Here is an 18,805-nt window from a genome sequence, read left to right on the forward strand (position 1 = left end):
TCACCGATGAAATTAGACAACCAGTACTTACCGACCCAACATACGGTAAATGGAGAACAAAAAATATAATTGTTAAAGGTTGGATTATTAATCTTTAAACCCAAATTTAATTGGGAATTTTATCAAATTTCTAAAGCTAAAGCTATTTGGGACGCCATTGCCACAACCTACTTCGATGGAGAAGATAATGACCAAATATATGACTTAAAATGAAAAGTCAATCGAACCATACAAGGAAGGGGTTCTCTAGAAGACTACTACACTAGCTTACAATCTTTTTGGCAAGAGATTGACTACAGATGCCTAAATTCCATGACATGCGATGAGGACATACATAAATACAAAAAATTAATTCAAGAAGATCAAATTTATACATTCTTGGATGGTTTGGATGATCAATTTGATCAGACCCGCTAAGACATTCTTCAATAGATCCCTTTGTCATCGATCGAAGAAGCCTTCATTCAAGTAAGAGGAGAGAACACTAGACAAACCGTGATGATGGAGAAAGAAGAGGGAGATAGTTTCAGTCTACTAACAAGAGGCAGGGACAGGAAACTAGGATGAGATGAGAAGGGGAGGCATGCTGAACCTTGGGCTACAGAATGACAAAGTTGTCAAGAATGGTGTGAACAACAATACAACTAATGAGGGATGGGATGATTTCAACAGCCTCACTCTCACAAGCCCGAATAGACGGGCTGGACCTGGTGGCAACTCGTCCAAACCATTTTTTAGCCCATCATCATCTAATTAATAGACCCTTCGGCCCAGGCTTGGACTACATGGCCTGAATTCCAGCAGGCTAATTTTTTCAAAACTAAAAGCCTAAGAGGGTGGGTGCACTCATTGTGGCGGAAAAAAAGCATACCAAAGACACGTGTTTTCAACTACACGAGTATCCAAAGTGGTGGTGTGAACTGAAGGGAAAAAATAATGAACAGAATAACCATGCAACATTTGTTACTAATACAGATTCAAATACACTTATGTCACTAGATAGTCAACCTCAATCTACCACTCAATACCCATGTATTATTGGTTCCACAAACTTAGTATCCAATGGTGAACATATAAATAATTGGATTATTGACTCAGGAGCGACAGATCACATGACCTATGATCATAATGACTTTAAAACAAAGTTGGTTCCTCGACGAAAAGCCATATCAAATGCCAACAATGATATATATCCAGTAACAGGGGGAGGAACAATGGAATTATCAAACATATTCACTCTTCCTAATACTCTTTTTATTCCTTCACTCTCCATTAAATTACTATCAGTAGGGCAGAAGATTTAAATTGTTGCGTACTGATGTACTTCTTATTTTGTTTGTTTTAGGATGTTCTCACGAAGAAGATTTTTTGTCGTGGTACTAAGAGTAGAAGGTTATATTATGTGGATGATTTGGACCTTGGAAAAATTCATTCCACCCAATCATCACAGCAACAATAACAAGATATTTGGTTATGATATTATTGGTTAGGACACCCATCATTCAGCTATCTACAATATTTATTCCCTACTTTATTTGAAAATATACTTCTCTTTAGTTTCAAATGTAAGAATTGTATCCTGGGTAAAAGTCATCGAACAAATTACCGCATCAATTATAATAAATGCAATGCACCATATGAGATTATTCACTCTAACTTATGAGGTCCTACACCTGTTATGATTACTGATGGCTTTAGATGGTTTGTCACCTTTATTGATGACTGTACAAGGGTTTCTTGGGTTTATATGTTGAAACATAATAAAGATGTCTTACTAGTTTTTCAGAAATTTATCGCCCTTATAAAAACTCATTTCTCTATGAGCATTAAAACTCTTCAATCTGATAATGAAGGCGAATATATTAGCCAAGAGTTTAGACAATTTTATGATAGCAAAGGCATTATACACGAGACTACTTATCCACATACTCCTTAGCATAATAGAATTGCCGAACAAAAAAATAGACACATACTAGAAACAATACATGCCTTAATGAGAGCTGCCCATATACCTTAACAATACAGGCCTGATGCTGTGGGTACATATGTTTATCTTCTCAACTGCATGTCATCCCGAGTACTTAGTTTTCACACACCACTCCAGACTTTAGAACAGTACGTTAAATTACCTTCAAAACTCCATATACCTCCAAAGATATTTGGATGTGTTATATTTGTATATGTTCTGAAGCACAAACAATCCAAGTTGGATCTATGTGTTGTTCGCTATATCTTTCTTGGCTATGGTTCTCATACGAAAGGATACCGGTGTTATGATCCCCTTACACGGAAACCCTATGTTACTATGGATGTAACCTATCTTGAGACCAAATATTTCTTCAATGAACCATCCCTGTTTGTTCTTCAAGGGGAGAATAGATATGAATAACAAATATGTGATTGGGTTCATCTTGACCTCACTCAAACAGAACTGGTGATTACTGAGCAAATCACCACGCCGACTTACATACTCAAGCCACATCGAATAACCCCCTCTCCAATATACAACACAACCAAAATCAGAATCATAAGGACAATCCTAACACTACAACTGAGGTAAGATCTCCTGACTCTCCTACATTACCTGATTCTACGACATGCATTTTACCTCACAAGCATAATCGGGGAGTGCCCCTAAACCGGTACTCAACAGAAATAAAAGGAAGAAAATTCAAATACTCTATTGTAAATTTTTTCTCTGCCCATAACATATTAGATGCAACAAAGGTCTTTATAGGAAAAGTGTCTTTAGAACAGGTCCAACGAAGCATTGAATAAGTCATGCTAGATGAACACTGGAAGATGGATGTCTATGATGAAATGAAGGCTCTCCATAATAATAATACTTGGGAACTAACTACATTACCAAATGGGAAAAAAATAGTTGGATGCAAATGGTGTTTACTGTGAAATATAAAGTAGATGTACAGTCGAACGATACAAAGCGAGACTGATAGCTAAAGGATACACACAGACATATAGCATAGACTATTAGGAAACATTCTCACCAGTAGCCAAATTGAACACAATTCGGATACTCCTATCACTTGCAGCAAGCCTAGATTGGCCTTTATATCAATTTGATATAAAGAATGCATTTTTTCATGGAGATTTAGATGAGGAAGTGTATATGGATGTTCCTCCTGGTTTTACTGGAAGAAAAGAAAATATAGTGTGCAGGCTTACAAAGTCACTTTATGGACTGGAACAATCTCCTAGAGCATCGTCAGGAAGATTTAGCCTAGCAATGCGGAAACATGATTTTAACCAAAGCAACTCGGACCATACACTATTTCTAAAAAGAAATGGGGAAAAATAATAGCTTTGATTATTTATGTTAATGATACGATAGTCACAGGAAATGATGAAAAAGGAATTTCAAAATTACAAAGGTATCCAACAAGTGAATTTGAAATGAAGGATCGTGGCGAGTTGAAGTATTTTTTGGGCATCGAAGTATATAGATCAAAATTGGGCATATTCCTCTCACAAAGAAAGTATGTATTGGACCTACTTGTATGTTGGATTGCAAACTTGTGGATACACTAATCATACAAAATCATTGTTTAGTAGAATATCTAGATCAGGTTTCCATAAATAAAGAACGATATCAAAAATTGGTGGGAAGACTCATCTACCTTTCACATACACGTCTTGATATTGCATATGCAGTCAGTTTAGTCAGTTAATTCATGCACAACCCAAGTGAAGTACATATGGAGGCAACATTACGAGTACTTAGATACTTAAAATCCTCTCCGGGAAGAGGAATTCTTTTCTCAAAGAATGATCACCTTAATATCAATGGTTATACTGATGTAGACTAGGCTGAGAATCTGACTGATAGAAAGTCTACGTTAGAATACTTTACCTTTGTTCGAGGAAACTTGGAAAAGTAAGAAGCAAAATGTTGTTGCTTTATCTAGTGCTGAAGGAGAATTCAGAGGGATGACCAAAGGATTATATGAAATACTATGGATAAAAGGGCTACTTAAGAAGCTAGGATATCTTATAGAGACTGAGATCAAAATGTACTGCGACAACAAAGCCGCAATTACTATAGCCAATAATCCAGTTCAACATGAACGAACTAAACACGTGGAAGTAGATAGACATTTCATCAAGCAAAAACTCGATGAGAAGACTGTGATTTTTTCTTTTGTCAGATCTGAGGATCAATTAGTAGATATACTTACTAAAACAGTATCAAGTTGGGCATACAAGATATCTTTGCACCAACTTGAGGGGAAGTGCTGACAAGAACTAATTTAGCAATCAAATATTATAAAATAGGAAAACTAGAAATCAGGAATAAGTTTAGGAAAGATTTTGGTATATTTCTATTCTTAGTTTTTCATCCTTAAATAGGATTGTTATTGTGTGTGTGTGTGTGTGTGTGTGTATATATATATATATATATACAAGCTCTATGCAATAAAGAAACTGCATTGTGAATTTATATAAATAATTATCTCTAAACTACCCGGACATTGTTGGCAATAATAACCAAAAAGAAAATTATAATGGGCTCGCTCACATAAGTTTGAGCTGAACAAGAGAAAAACCTTTGATTGCCCTTCTTGCGTGCAAGGCAACGCCTGCTCTTTCCCTCTTTTATTTTAAAACTTTCTTTAACAATTACAACTCTTAAATTCCCTATCAGGTCTTTTATTTTTGAACTGTTGTAATAACTTTTTAATTCTGTAATTTATTTCATGTCTAGTTATTACATGTTAGCACAGCTCAAGTTTTATTTTCTTTTGCTTCGTCATATTTTATTTACAACATTTCTTAGGAATGAAACGTATGAATTTCCCCTAGAAGATAGGTATCACCACATATATATTACAATGAGGTCCGGAATGGCAATGCCAGAATATATGTTAATGCAGATTAAAGTGCAGAAATAATATTTGTGTTCGGTCAAGTTCGTATGCATCAAACATTAGAAAATGCCATGCTGAATTTATAGATAAGCATAAAAACTACATTCCTCTTTAAATATTTTACTTGGTAAACAACATCTCAGACCCAACCAACCACAAGCAGCTTTACACGATTTATAATCCTGTAGATGCCTTTTTATCAATTATGCAGTATTTTCATACAATTTGTGTCCATTTCATGGATACAGACACAAAGTAATTAACACGATAATTATGTAATAGCAAATATACTTTGCTAACCATTAAAACTCAAATCACAAAACAAGATCGAGGTGATCTGAATCATCCACGTGTCAAAGAACCAACACCTCTAGCGATCTCATGCGCAGCATTGAATCCCAAGCACCCCAATAGACCTTGCTTGTAAGGCAAGAACGTTTTCCTTCTCATTTCCTCTGAAACTGCCCGGTTCACTGTGTAATGCACCTCATGAGCTGATATAGGCCCTGATCTCCTCCTGGCACTCCCTACACTATCCGTGGATCGAAAGCTAGAATTCTTGACATCCTCTGTCCCTTCTTTTCTGGACATAACTGAAAATCTTGTTAGCTCATCATTGCAACTTGTTGTTCTGCTACCTTCTGATGCACTTCTGAATAGCAGTAAGTCCTTTAGCTTCCATTTCTTGTACCTTTTCGATGTGAATGATATCGCGGATAAGATAGAAGATGTGTAAGATGATTTGGGGGTGCTTGCTGTTGAAGCAATAGAATTTGAATTCTGGGAATTCTCTTCTTGGTCAAACATGATGTCTGAAACTCTTAAAGGAGATAAAGATCTGCTTCCTTTACGTATAGAACCAGCCGAAAATGAAGAGCCACCGTTTCTCCTGCCTCTTCCACGTTGATTGGGTGCTTGGCCTTGTTGATTAGCTTGTAGTTTAACCTCTCTTTTACGCGTCTCTTCAATGGCAGCTTGAAAGGGGTCAAATCCCTTTGTGGTTCTTGATATTGGTGATCTTGGAGACCTTGGAGAAGAAACTGAGGAATCATAGCCAGGTGGTGGCTTCAAAGGCTTGATCTTGCCACCATCAAAGAGTTCTTCAGCCGATAAAGAAGCTCTTTCTAAATGACCACTAAAATCGAACTCAAAATCTTCATGAAAACCATCGTGATCACTATCATTCCTGCTGTTGTCTTCTCTTTGGTTCTTGGATTTGGGAGTTCCAGGCTTCTCTTCCCAGTCAAAAGGGATCATTGAAGAAGATGAATTTGTAGAAAGAGTAATATCATTTAGCTCCCTGTAGAAAGAAGAAGTACGAGTGGGGCTTGTTGGGGCACTCAAGAAGAAGTTTCCAAATCTTTGAGGACTTGAAGGAGCTGTCATGTAAGGAGAAGAACAAGTGCTATCGAAGTTGAAGTCCACAGGTGGCACTGGCATCACAACTTCCATTTCCATTGATGGGGTTGCCAGTTGTGTGCCAAGGTTGGTTTGTGCGAGTTTTGGGGGCTGCCAAGTTTGAGATCGGTTGAATAGTGTGGATTTATAGAGGGAGTGAGAAAGACATTAGAGAAGGAGGGAAGGGAAGGGAGGGAAGGAGAAGGGAAGGAGAGGGAGATTTGACCGGAGAGGAAGATTCGTCATGAGTTTAGTGTGGAGGCGGCTTTATAAAATCTACTAGTTTGCTTACATATTTATTCAAGCGCGCGCGTGTCTCAAATTGTAATTGTCCTTTCATCGTTGATGTTGTGTTGGTTTTACTCTCCAGTTATCTACCTTTTTACTTTATTTTTTCAACCAACTTAATTTTTGTATAATTTAAGATTTATTTGACAATGTAGTAACGTATACAATTTAATATATTTTTTATTTATAAATATATTAAGATAATATATCTTTATGTTTAAAAAAAATAATTTTAATATTACCATCAAAATAATTTAAAAATATAAAAAAAAATAATTTTTTAAATTTAAAAAATTACAGTTTCCACTATTTTCCAAACATATTCTAATTTTTTTAATTCATAATTAAAAAGAAAGAAAAAAGAAGTGTAAATATCCATTATAACTTATTTTAGTGAATGGTGGTTGAATTATTATTTTGTTATTTAATTTTTTAATTTTAAATTATTTTTTATATTAAAAATAAATATTTTTTTAAGATATTTTTTAACAATTTAAAAAAACCATAAATTATATTTTTTTTCCTGGCCAGAAACTGCAGTCTAAAACAGTGAGCCAACCAAAAAAAAAAACATTATCCTTCACAGGGGACACAAAAGTAGAGGGATTTGAATTTGAGTAAAATCTTAAAAAGCAAAAATAAATTAAAATAAATGTGAATCAGACTCTTTGTAGCATGGAGGACAAATGAAGTTTAAGAAGGGGGCATAGTTGTCTTTACACTAAAGAGAAGCTCCTGTCATCTAAATTCTAAACCCAAAAGCCCACCTAAAATCTGTGTTCTCACTATCGTTTCCAGGCTATTTCTCATGAGACTGACTGACAAGTCTGTCATTATTCGGATTGGTTCCTGGGGACTACTTGGCCCTCTTGCCACCGCAATAACAATATTAATATATATATAATATTTATCATTTAATGTACATACATATATTTGGTATTTTTGTATTGATTAATAAATAATAGTAAATAATAGATACCCGCATAAATTTTTTACCCGATAAATAATAAAAATAAAAAAGTATAAATATAAAACAACCCACTCCACTCCACGGATACCATCCTTAATTTTGACCGGATCGAATGATTAATGGTCTCTTGAAAGCGATGTTGAAGTTAAAAAAGTGGTCAAATATCTATGGCCCTCTTGTTATCAAGATGCAGCAGAGTTAAGTTTAGTTGTTTTTCACTGTGTTTGATCGTAATGCAGTGTATGTGTGTGCAGCACAAGAAACATCATTTATGCTTGTTCAGCCTTGTTGTTTTAGGTTTACTGTAACGTAAGCTGGACGGTGCCTGTCATTCTCCAGGTCTCTTCTTCTCTACCATGTTGTAGCATGCAACACGCTCTTTTATTACCCTCTTCTTCTTCTTCTTGTTTTTTTAAGAATCTTAATCACTTCAATTCATTCGGCATTAAGATTTAAGGTTGTTGTGCGATGGATCTCTATCAACTCTAACTAGTTTGGATTATACTGATCGGTATAGATGTTGACAGCAGAGAGTTGTCGACTGCAATTTACTCATACTTCGTTGGAGTATGCAGAACATTGCTTTATGTCTGGTCATCTGATGTAAAATCTTCCCCATGAAGTGACAAGGAATTAACAGCAATCAGCACTTGTAAGGCCAATGGGTAAATCAGATTGAAAACAGAAGCATGGCCATCTGGTCCAATTTTTGAGTTTTGGTTGGGTTTTAATGGATGGTTTTGGGAGGCCTGAGACTTTTCCCTTTTCTCCTTGTTTGTTTTCCTTTTCGTTAGCACTTGTATTCTCTTGGCTACTGGTTTCAATTTTGTTTTTGATATTGTTGGTTCAGAAAGTGTAAATATTTTTGTTTTAAAATGTGTTAAAATAATATTTTTTTTATTTTTAAAAAAATATTTTTGATATTAACATATCAAAATGTTCTGAAAATACATAAAAGAATTTTGAAGTATGAAAAAAAGTTTAATTTTTTTAAAATTATTTCTAAAACACAAAAATAAATAAGAATGTCTCTTGATGGCTTTCTTGCTTTATTTTTTATGATAATGTTAACTCGGGTTTATATATATATATATATATATTGTTATTAAACCAGCTTGATTTGGAGCGGCAAAATTTAATTTTAAAATGAATTGGGAGTCAATATGATTAATCCGTAAAATTCAGATAAGATCCTACCATTTCAACTCTAGATATTTTGATTTTTCATTGAAAACAATATATTTTTAAAAATATTCTTGACTAGAGCTATTAAAACTTAAATACGTTGCCCTATAAAAATCTACCAAATATATATACCGCCACTAAATTATATTGATCATGGATGGGCACACGACTGGAAAAGAAAAGTCAGCCCACAACGATATTTTTATTTATGAAACTTGAATTTTAGAATCGTTATTTTAAATGCATCTTGTCATGAAAATGCGTTTTTAATATCATTTTGATAAATAAAAAATTTGGAATTTTAATCAATCAAGCTGCTTGCCGGTTTATTTGATTTTTATAGTAATACATAAGCATGTGGGCTGGCAAATTGGAGCTGGAAGTCTTGAATTGTGTCCTTCCTCTCAACTAATCCTTTCCTCGTTTGTTTTTAGTCTACCAACCTCCATTTTTTTTTTTTTTCAAAATCCTTCTGGTCTGGTTATTATAATTATTCCACACCACAGTTGTTTCCCTCCTCTTTGCTCTTCTTTGCATGTATGATGGTGAAGTAAAATCTAACGCCAATTAATTTAAAATTGTCAAAGAGGGATTTCTGGTGGAGCAAATATCTGTTTTTTTCACCGAGAAGAAAAACTGTCTCGATCGAGGGGCCACTCAATGCGTATAATTTCCCCCAATGCATGCTAGATTATTCTAAATTAAGTAATCTTTTCCATGCAATCGTTATAATATGTTATCCTTCTAGTTAATGGAGTGTATGCAGTATTTGACTTTGTATGTTTTATTTTGATTCTGTTGGGTGTTCAGATTAGTTTGTATGCACCTTAACTAATCTTTACGGATCCTGAAGTTAACAACCAGGTAAACTTCCAGTGGTCATTAATATTACCAACTACATGGATTGAACTTGAAACCACAAGAAGAGCAAACCTCTTGATCTCAAACTCTAACTACTGGACCACCTATTAGATGGTTTATTTGACTTTATATAACTTTGTAACAAATATAAAAACATAACTATGAAAGATGTAGCTCAACCGATAAGATTTTAGATTTGTTTTATAAAGATTATCAATTCGAGTTTCATAAATCTTAGAGTTACTAAAGGCTTAATGATCATTAATTTTAGGGTCCGTGGAATTAATTAAGATGTGTGTAAGCTAGCCCCAACATCTACGCAAGCCAGCCTCAACATCTAGGTTTAAATAAATAAATAAAAAAGTAATAGAATGGTAGGTGGGCTGCAATAGAATAAGTAATTCACAAAATATAGCTGCATGGTTTTTCATAATTTCCCATTAATGACACTTTAGTGACCGAATATAAGATGATGTAATTGAGATTTGACCCACGAAAACTATAAAGAAATCATACAATATGCAGAAGCATGTGATGAAATTAGTTTTCTTCGAGCTTTTTCCTTGAAATTTCGTGTGCCGAAGTTGATAGGGAGGGTACGTGCTTGTTCATGAACCTTTTTATAGTGCTAAACAAGGTGGTGGTCGTCATTAATATCTTATATTAGTTGACAAATTATTTAAAATGCTAAACTTTAACCAAACCTTCTCTTAAAATTAATATATTAAAAGAAATAAACTCTTCTTTAAATTTGTTTAAACTATGAACGTCAAGTGAAACTTGTCTGAATGATTCAACAAGAGAGGGGTGTGTGTGTGTTCTTATTATACTATTCTAGATGTTAGGTTACGTTTTTGCCACGAGTTTCATTTCCTTCCAAGAACGACGAAGAGTTCTCCTAATTAAAGGAAATATTATTTGCTGGCCAAGAACGACGAATAGTTCTCTTAATTAAAGGAATATTATTTGCTGATGAATGGTGATGGACGGTAGTGTTGCAAATTGACAATATTTTTCGTATGCGCCAAAAAATATCTATGTTTATGTTCCGGTTTATCAAACTGCATAGATCCTGATTGGATTGAGATACATGAGGATAATATTCTCATAAAACTTATTTTTTAAAATGTTTTTATTTAGAAATATATTAAAATAATATTTTATTTTTATTTTAAAAAAATTATATTTGATATCAACATATTAAAACAATCTAAAAACACACAAAAAACTAATTTAAAGTAAAAAAAAAATCAAAAACAATACTGGACCGCAATGCCAAATGAGGCCATATTATCAAAACACAGAAATAAATAAATTTGACTATTTTATAGCTAAAGATAACCACTTGATCGATAAGTCTGTGCTAATAAACAAAATTGTAAAAAATCAGGGCTGAGTAAAATTTTAAATATCTAAAAATTCAACGGTCTGTGTAGTGACATAGTGGCTGTTACAGGAAAAATAACCTCTAAAAACGTTAGAAAAAATTTAAGTTCGATCCAACAATTACATAAAAAATTATGATATTTTAAAATCTAGGATGACTAAACATTCTCTAGAATCTAAACCTATCCCGCTGAACATAAATATATTTGCTGAAACATTTACTTAATCTATCTAGATCATGGTAGATATATACTTAGGATCACCTATTGGATGCATGCATGGTGGATTTCGTGGTCTTGCGCCATCTTTGTTCTGACAGAGCAAATAATTGTCGTCAAGGCGTATAATGTAAGGGATTATAAGATCGGACGAATACTTGAGAGAGCCACAACAACAATTGAGTTTGATTTAGTGATCTCTAGTCTTCAGCACATGCTATAGAACACGAATTACATTAACAGAGTGAAGGCTTCCACAAGTCCCCGGGGTTCATGTCATCAACGCATTTATGTATGAAGCAGTAAGCCCTCAAAAGATTCATTTCAGAATCCTGTTACACTGCTAACATGTTTTTAAGAATAAATGAAGGATCCTAGGAAGACATGAACATGGTTACACTAGGAGCCTGTCAGCATTTGAACTACTAAAATTTATCAGGATTATGATAAAAATCACTATGCGAATACGCAATTTCTTGCGCTACTTGGATTACGATGCAAAAACTACTGGATTACAGAAGCAAGAAAAGAGATATGAGCCGAGGTGCTCGACTAGAGCTAAATGAACTTTACAGATAAAGAAACTGGCACGATTGGTGATAACTTCTCAGTTTAAGCTTCAGCTTATTTATGGGCAGAACTAACAAATATTCAAAGCTTTGTCCCTCATAATTTCTTGTTTAGAGTTTCAAGTCTAAACAGATAAATATGATTCTCCCGCCCAAATAATCAGTCTTTCCAAGCAGATCTCAAAATTCTAGTAAATATTAATACAAACCCTAACACAACTCAAAAATAAAAATTCAATCACGCTACAAAACTCTCACAAAGTACAAATATATAATGACTGCATTTAAAGCCTGTCCTGCTCATTCAGATTACAAGCTGTTCCCAAGTTAAGACACCCCGGAAGCTGCAGCTGCAACGTACATGCCTGGGTCCTGATTTGGTGGCATAGCATATCCATATCCAGCATATCCTTGCCCTCCAAAATACCCCCCATGCCACTGATTACCATGATCCCCTCTCCACTGTCAAACCCGCAATTGTTGTTCAAAAAATCAATTTGAAAAGAAAAAAACAGTAGCTGGTGAACTCGGTAAATAACATGTGATGTTGAGAGAGATTTTTATTACAGCTATTACAAGACAACAAAAAATTCGATTCTCAACTCAGAGATATAATTGAAGTAATAACACGAGAATAGGAAGCTGGAGGCAGGTAACCATCCATGCAAATGTCCTTTAAGGAATTTAAATAAGAAATTGGTTTTAGTTGGAGCATGGAGGCATTTCTCCAGGTTTGCATATGCCATGCAGGGAAAGGATATATCTAATGCTATCCTATCAACAACCTAAACCATCATTCAAGCAGCAGCTCATCACCGCATGCATAGCAGAAATCAAGTTACATGTCCTTAAAAAGAAGGGAGAGGAAAGGGACTGGTCAGGTCCTAATAGTAAAATTAGACAGCCAAGGATGGAACTCCTTTGTACAGCAGATCAAGTCTATTTTATGTTGAAAAAACCTTACCTGCTTGTTTGCTGGAGTGCGACCCCAGGAAAGGCGAACTGTCTGCTTGCCAATTGTTGTTCCATTCAAACTCTGCAGTGCATCCTCAGCATTCTTTCTGTGATCAGAGATAGGAGAGTGGATCATTGTAGTTACAGAAATCAAAATAATCTGCTATTGTTATCTACCATCACAAAGACTTGAAACATCATTCCTGGTGATGACAACAACGCAAACAAAAAATCAGTCCAGCATGGAAACTCAGAAAAGGTTACCTATTAGCAAATTGTACAAATGCACATCCTTTTCCAACTGGTATTTTCACAGAGACAACTTCACCGAATTGAGAAAACGGCTGCCTGAGATCCTCATCAGTGACATCAGAGTCGATTCCTCCCACAAATATCTGCCATGTTGCATGAATTAGGAAATTCACAGGGTTGGATAAAATGTGTGCAGCACAATAGAACTAAACTCACAGTTGTATTGTTAGAGTCACCATCAGATTGTGATCCTTGGGCCATCGCACCATTTGATGCATGTCCACCAGCCAAAACTAAAGCTAATAAACAAAAATATAGATAACTTCATATTATAAACCAATCCCAGAGCATAAAACATATGGAAGTCATCACATTCATCAAATAGTCAGGCAAGTTAAGGAAACTGGCCTAGAAAGTTCATCATTAGAGAGCTACAAAATCAGTGAAATAAGAGTAATATCTCCAAAGAACAAACACCAACAGCGCACACAAAATAGCATGGTCCAACTTAGAAGCCCATGTCTATGGCAAAGTGATGCATAAAGCTTCAAGATGGAAGAAATTTTTCAAGAAAGGCTACCCATCAAAAACCCAATCTTTGCAAAGGCCATCATTCTTAAAACTTGAAACACTTCCATGCATGGTTCCACCTATTTTCCAATAAAAAAGGAGAAAATATTCGCAATATTACATTTCAAAACATTCTGGTATTTTGCATCCTCTCAATGACAGCACCATGAAACCCAAAATTCATTGGAAAACCATAATGTCTAGTCATGTCCAAGGGATACAAATTTCAGGATTGAAGCGAGACACTACTGTTACAAAGTGCCTCGGGAAACAAGCTATACACACACACACACACACACACACAAACAAAACTAAATGGTATGAGATTGATTTGCAAGGGACATTGTGAATATGGCTCATGCACAAGGAACAGCTGTTAACAGATTGTTTGTAAACATGAACTCTAAGCATAATAATTAGTTCAATGAGCAGGGCAGGGAAGCAATAAATCATAAGATGCAATAAATGTAGAGCCAAAAACAATACAAAAGGAAAGGAAAGAAACGAAGAAAAAAACCATCAGAGTGAAAATTGCATGGTAAAAACTACTAGAAGAAGAAACACATCATGAGTATCTGGCTGTTTAACCAGAAGGTAAAAAACAAAAGAGCATGGAATACAACCATCAAACATGTAGTGAAATGAAAGATGATGATAAGGCATAGTGAAATTGTTTAAATCCCCTTTCAACTCCAAACTCCAAACACTAATTGAACTAACCCAACCACAACAACTTCACCAAACAAGCAAATAAAGCACAAAATGAGAAGGGTATGGGAGTGAGATGGTATAAAATAAGAGAAGGGACTGCACATATTAGGTTTGGCCCCTGCACCTAGAGGAATTCTATTCTAACCACAAACAAGTTTATGGCCCCTGATGACGAAGGATGCTACCAATAAACATCAAGCACGATATGTTCACATGCACTCAAGCATTCAGAATAAAGTCTTTTTTGAGGGACAAAATTGCACTTATGCAAACAATTGAAACACAATTTACAGCATGGTAATCAAACAAAACTAGATAAACACCAACCGAAATTAGTAACCAAATTGGAAAATTGCACGTGCACATGCATAAGCACACACCAATTTTTTACAGAATTGAAAACAAGTGAAAGCTATCAGATTTCAGGTCCCTAAAGCTAGCAGCATCATATCATACCTTGTGAAGAATACTGCTGTTGATATGCAGATGGCTTTTTAGGGGTCGCAACTCCTATCCGCATAGGCCTACTTGAGCAAAAAGCACCATTCATCTCCATCATGGCCCTTGTCTTCTCATTTTCATCACCAAACCTAACAAAACCATAACCTTTTGAACGGCCAGTATTAGAATCAATGACAACCTTTGCTCCCTTGACGGATGGATATTTTCCAGCAAAGGTTTCCTGCAACATTGAATCGGTCACATCTGCAGCCAAATCACCAACAAATATAGATAGATCAGAACCAGGATCTGCTCGCCTTTCACCGGCAAAACTTGCCCAGTTGAGACGAAAAGGTTGTTCTGTATTTGGCATCATAGAGCCACTATAACTCTGCAAGACTTTCTCAGCTGCTGCACGGGAATAAAACTCTACGAATCCATACCCTTCCAGTTGACCAGTTTGCTTATTGCGGATAATCTTTACAGATGATACCTGCAGATTTATTGACATCAGCATCAGAAAGTAGGAATACAATCATGGATTATTCAGATAAATTTTTGTTCAGATAAAAAAAGGCTGCATAGAATCTTCTTGTGCAAAAACAACAGATTATTAGATGAAGACAACAGGTTATTAGATGATGCATCTTCAGCGATTGAAACTGAGTGTTCATCGTGCAGTTAAAGACAGACCAATGCACAAACAAAAACGATGAATGCTAGACACTTTTCAGTCTTAAAGTAGCAATGGAAGTATTCAAACTGAGTTATAATCCCACCCCTGCTTTGCATGGGAGAGTAGAGTGCACTGCATTCAAATTGAAATCTATGTCACTTGAGAATCAGAGCAAATCCATCTCAGGGAATGGTTGATGCATGTCAATAATTACAAGAGATCAAGAAGATGCGTGCAAACTGAGAATAACAACATATCTCTTATAGTTAATTCTTCTTTCACAAAAGAAAAGATTCTTTCCTCTATAATAGCCAAGGAAATTTCAATTCCTCCTTCAGGTTCCGTGTAAAAACAACACTGCAATAGTTGGTGCAGCACAAATCTGCAACTAGCATCTTCATATTTGGATTTAAGCAATTTGAGGCGGATTCCCTCCATTTCTAAAAATATAAAGTTGATGTACTTTAATGCAGCTTAGATTACAAAGCATTTTAAAAATTTAAAGCGTTTTTATATAATGTCAGATCACAAAACCAAATCAGATCAACAATCTCCATCATGATTTGATAAATTTAGTACATTTCAATTATGCTTTTAATGAAGCTGGTCTTTAAGTCATGCTAATCAAGCCCACATCATTAATGAATTTATAATTTCAAAACAAAACAAGCAACTCTTCAACTTAAATCACCAGAAACAAAAGAAGTTAAAACAAAAAAGGCAATCTTTTTATCACTGAAATCCTGGAAAGTAAGTAACTTTAAGCCCATAAAAGATCTTAAACCTCATATTCATTAAAAAAAAAAAAACAAAGAATAAATCCCGTATACACCCACAAGCCAAATATAAATAAAAAAGAAAAATAGACTGAAACAGCAAAAAGTTTAAATCTGTATACCTCTCCGGTATGAGAGAAGCAATTGTGCAAGTAAGCCTCGTCCATCCAATGAAGCAAGTCACCAACCCATATAGTTTTAGCCTCCTCGTTAGATCCCTGTTGCTGTAGTTGTTTTTGCTGCTTTTGATGATACTGCTGCTGCTTATTTTCATACTGTTGGTGTTGGTGTTGTTGTTGTTGATAGTAAGCCATGTAATGGTGATGTTGTTGATGAGGATACATCATCATCTGCTGCTGCATCATCGCCATAGCAGCTGCTGGATACTGCATAGCCGCCATCCATTGCTGCTGCTGCTGCATGTGTGGGACCCACTGTTGTTGATGAGGATGTTGAGGTTGGTGTTGTGGAGATGGGTTCTGATCAGGACCGTTGCCTTGCTGCATCTTGATCTGAATATGATTAGTCAATCTCCCCCCTCTCCTCCTCCTCCTTCTTCCAGTACTACCACTACTCTCAAAGCAAGTAACCTTGTTTTTGTTTACTTTTGGGGAGAGAGTCTGCGTGTGAAAGGAGAGGAGAGGAGAGACGAGGGAGGCTGAAAGAGGAAGAGAGAGGGTTGCGAAGTTTAGATTTAAAGGGAGGCGCTCCGTGGATCTATCTGCTTTGTAGCGCAACAGTGCGAGCGTGTGTTGTGTCCGTGTTGGGTTTTCTTTCCCTCTTCTGGGAAAGCCTCATGTTACAAGTTAGCCCCCCAATTATATAGAGAATTTTGATTGAGTCCCTGAAAGAAACACTTAGCATGTCAATAAAATAAAAGCGTGAGAACTTTCAATCTCTTACATTCCTTGTCACATAACTCTCTGCATAAAAATACCTTAAATTAGATTCTAATAATTTCAATTAATTTGAGTCTTTGGGACTTCCATGAGAATAAAAACTATCGAGGGACTCAATTGAGGTCCTGAATTAGTTTAGGGATTGTAATAACCGGATGTTTGCCATCTTTTCGATGAGTTAGGGGTTTAAGGCCTCGGGTGCAACGATTGATTGCCGTCCATGACGTGTGGGACCCATGCACTGGTGGGCGCGTTTTGCTGACATGGACGGTTAGATGCAACTTGTGAGATGGTGGCAATTTATTTTATTCGTTTGGTGAGCTGATTTTAGTTTTTTAAGTGAGGTAAAAGGGAAGTTGTTTTCTTTCATAGATCTGAAACTCTTGGAACCAAAATGAACATCTTGTAACACTTTAAGGATTGTCTTACCATATATTTTTTAAAAATAACTCCTTTTAGATTTATTTTTTATTTTTGATATTAGAATGTTGAAAAATTATTATAAAACATTAAAAAAAATATTTTAAAAAAATAAATAAAAACAAAAGTTATGTCAAATACCTCTATTTATTGACAGATATTTTTAAAAAACAAATAAAAACAAAAGTTATGTTAAATACCTTTATTTATTGATAGGCACTATTATATCCTTATAATAATGAAAATACAAATTCGATCTCTAGAAAACATACTTATTAGAAAGAGCAGTTAGAAACCTAAAACTCGAATGAGACTAGTGTCACCTTTTAAAATGATCCTTTAAAATGATGCGAGGATATCCGAATAAAAATAAAAAAAAATCCTATTTATTGCAAACATTTTTTCTTTTTACAAAAATATGAAAGTCTATTTGACATTTTTTTTTATTTTTCAAAATATCGTGAGAGTCTATTTGACTTGATCTTGCAATCTACTCCATATTTGATATTGACATGGTCAAATGCTACATTGTACTATCTAAAAACTAATGTTTAAGAGAGAGAGAAGATGATCTCAATAACAAGTTTAATTAGTAGTGAAACTTCTTAAATTTTGAGAAATTAAGATGAGCTAATAATTGTATGGAATGGTTGGTGGACAAACAGAACAGTTGACGTGTCTCTGTTATGCTTTCCTTCCTGGACTGGAAAGCTTTGACTTTCTGATTTGGCAGTCCGGTCAAAACGGGGCCGTGTGGGCTCTCTATCTTTCTTTCTGGTCAAACCTCAACAGGCCCGAGCGCGTGACTTTGAAGAGCTCTGTGTTCTTTCTTTGAACAGAAAGCTATAACAGAATCTAAGCATGGCCCTATGTACAAGGCGAATTTCATTTTCCTTTTGAGTGTCTATTTATAGCATGTTTGTTTTTTTTTTTTGAAAAAAATTTAAATTTTTTTTATTTTTTTTCTTCAAATTAATTTTTTTATATTTTAAAATTATTTTAATAAGCTGAAGTTAAAAATAAATTTTAAAAAATAAAAAAAATCATTTTCAATGCATTTAAATTTCTAAACGTAAAATACTTTTAAAACAATCAGTATTACAATATCAAATAGATTCTCAATATTAAAATGTAGAGTGTTTTTTAAAAATATATTAAAATAATTTTTTAATATTAACATATCAAAATTATTAAAAAAAATTAAAAAATATTAATTTTATAATTTTATAACATAAACCTACATAAATACAAAGTGCAAAAATAAACAGTTACATTGACTAAGTGATGGCTTGACGTAATTTATGCGCACATGCTCATAAACTACAGTGTCCAGGTAACATCCGGA

The 18,805-nt window shown here is 34.8% G+C and overlaps 2 protein-coding genes across 2 annotated transcripts; both read right to left on the reverse strand.

The window, feature by feature from the left end:
• Positions 1–4,945: 4,945 nt before the first annotated feature.
• Positions 4,946–6,539, reverse strand: LOC133698795 (uncharacterized). The gene has a single exon (XM_062121864.1). It carries the CDS (start codon positions 6,342–6,344, stop codon positions 5,229–5,231), a length of 1,116 nt encoding a protein of 371 aa, XP_061977848.1. The 5' UTR covers positions 6,345–6,539; the 3' UTR covers positions 4,946–5,228.
• A 5,246-nt stretch (positions 6,540–11,785) lies between these two features.
• LOC133700190 (polyadenylate-binding protein RBP47-like) lies at positions 11,786–16,876 on the reverse strand. Its single transcript, XM_062123733.1, has 6 exons — positions 16,264–16,876; positions 14,705–15,182; positions 13,184–13,266; positions 12,980–13,110; positions 12,726–12,822; positions 11,786–12,223 (listed from the first exon to the last, which is right to left on the reverse strand). The coding sequence occupies exons 1-6, from the start codon at positions 16,645–16,647 to the stop codon at positions 12,089–12,091; spliced, it is 1,308 nt and encodes a 435-aa protein (XP_061979717.1). The 5' UTR covers positions 16,648–16,876; the 3' UTR covers positions 11,786–12,088.
• Between the last annotated feature and the right edge of the window lie 1,929 nt (positions 16,877–18,805).

This window comes from Populus nigra, chromosome 7 (genome assembly GCF_951802175.1).
Source record: "Populus nigra chromosome 7, ddPopNigr1.1, whole genome shotgun sequence".
Taxonomy (NCBI): Eukaryota; Viridiplantae; Streptophyta; class Magnoliopsida; order Malpighiales; family Salicaceae; genus Populus; species Populus nigra.

Coding starts and splice junctions, on each gene's coding strand:
- LOC133698795 (XM_062121864.1), bottom strand. CDS start 6,344: ATGGAAATGGAAGTTGTGATGCCAGTGCCACCTGTGGACTTCAACTTC.
- LOC133700190 (XM_062123733.1), bottom strand. CDS start 16,647: ATGCAGCAAGGCAACGGTCCTGATCAGAACCCATCTCCACAACACCAA. Junction 13,267..14,704: donor ACAGCAGTATTCTTCACAAG/GTATGATATGAT, acceptor TTTGTTTATTAG/CTTTAGTTTTGGCTGGTGGA. Junction 12,224..12,725: donor GCACTCCAGCAAACAAGCAG/GTAAGGTTTTTT, acceptor CGGGTTTGACAG/TGGAGAGGGGATCATGGTAA.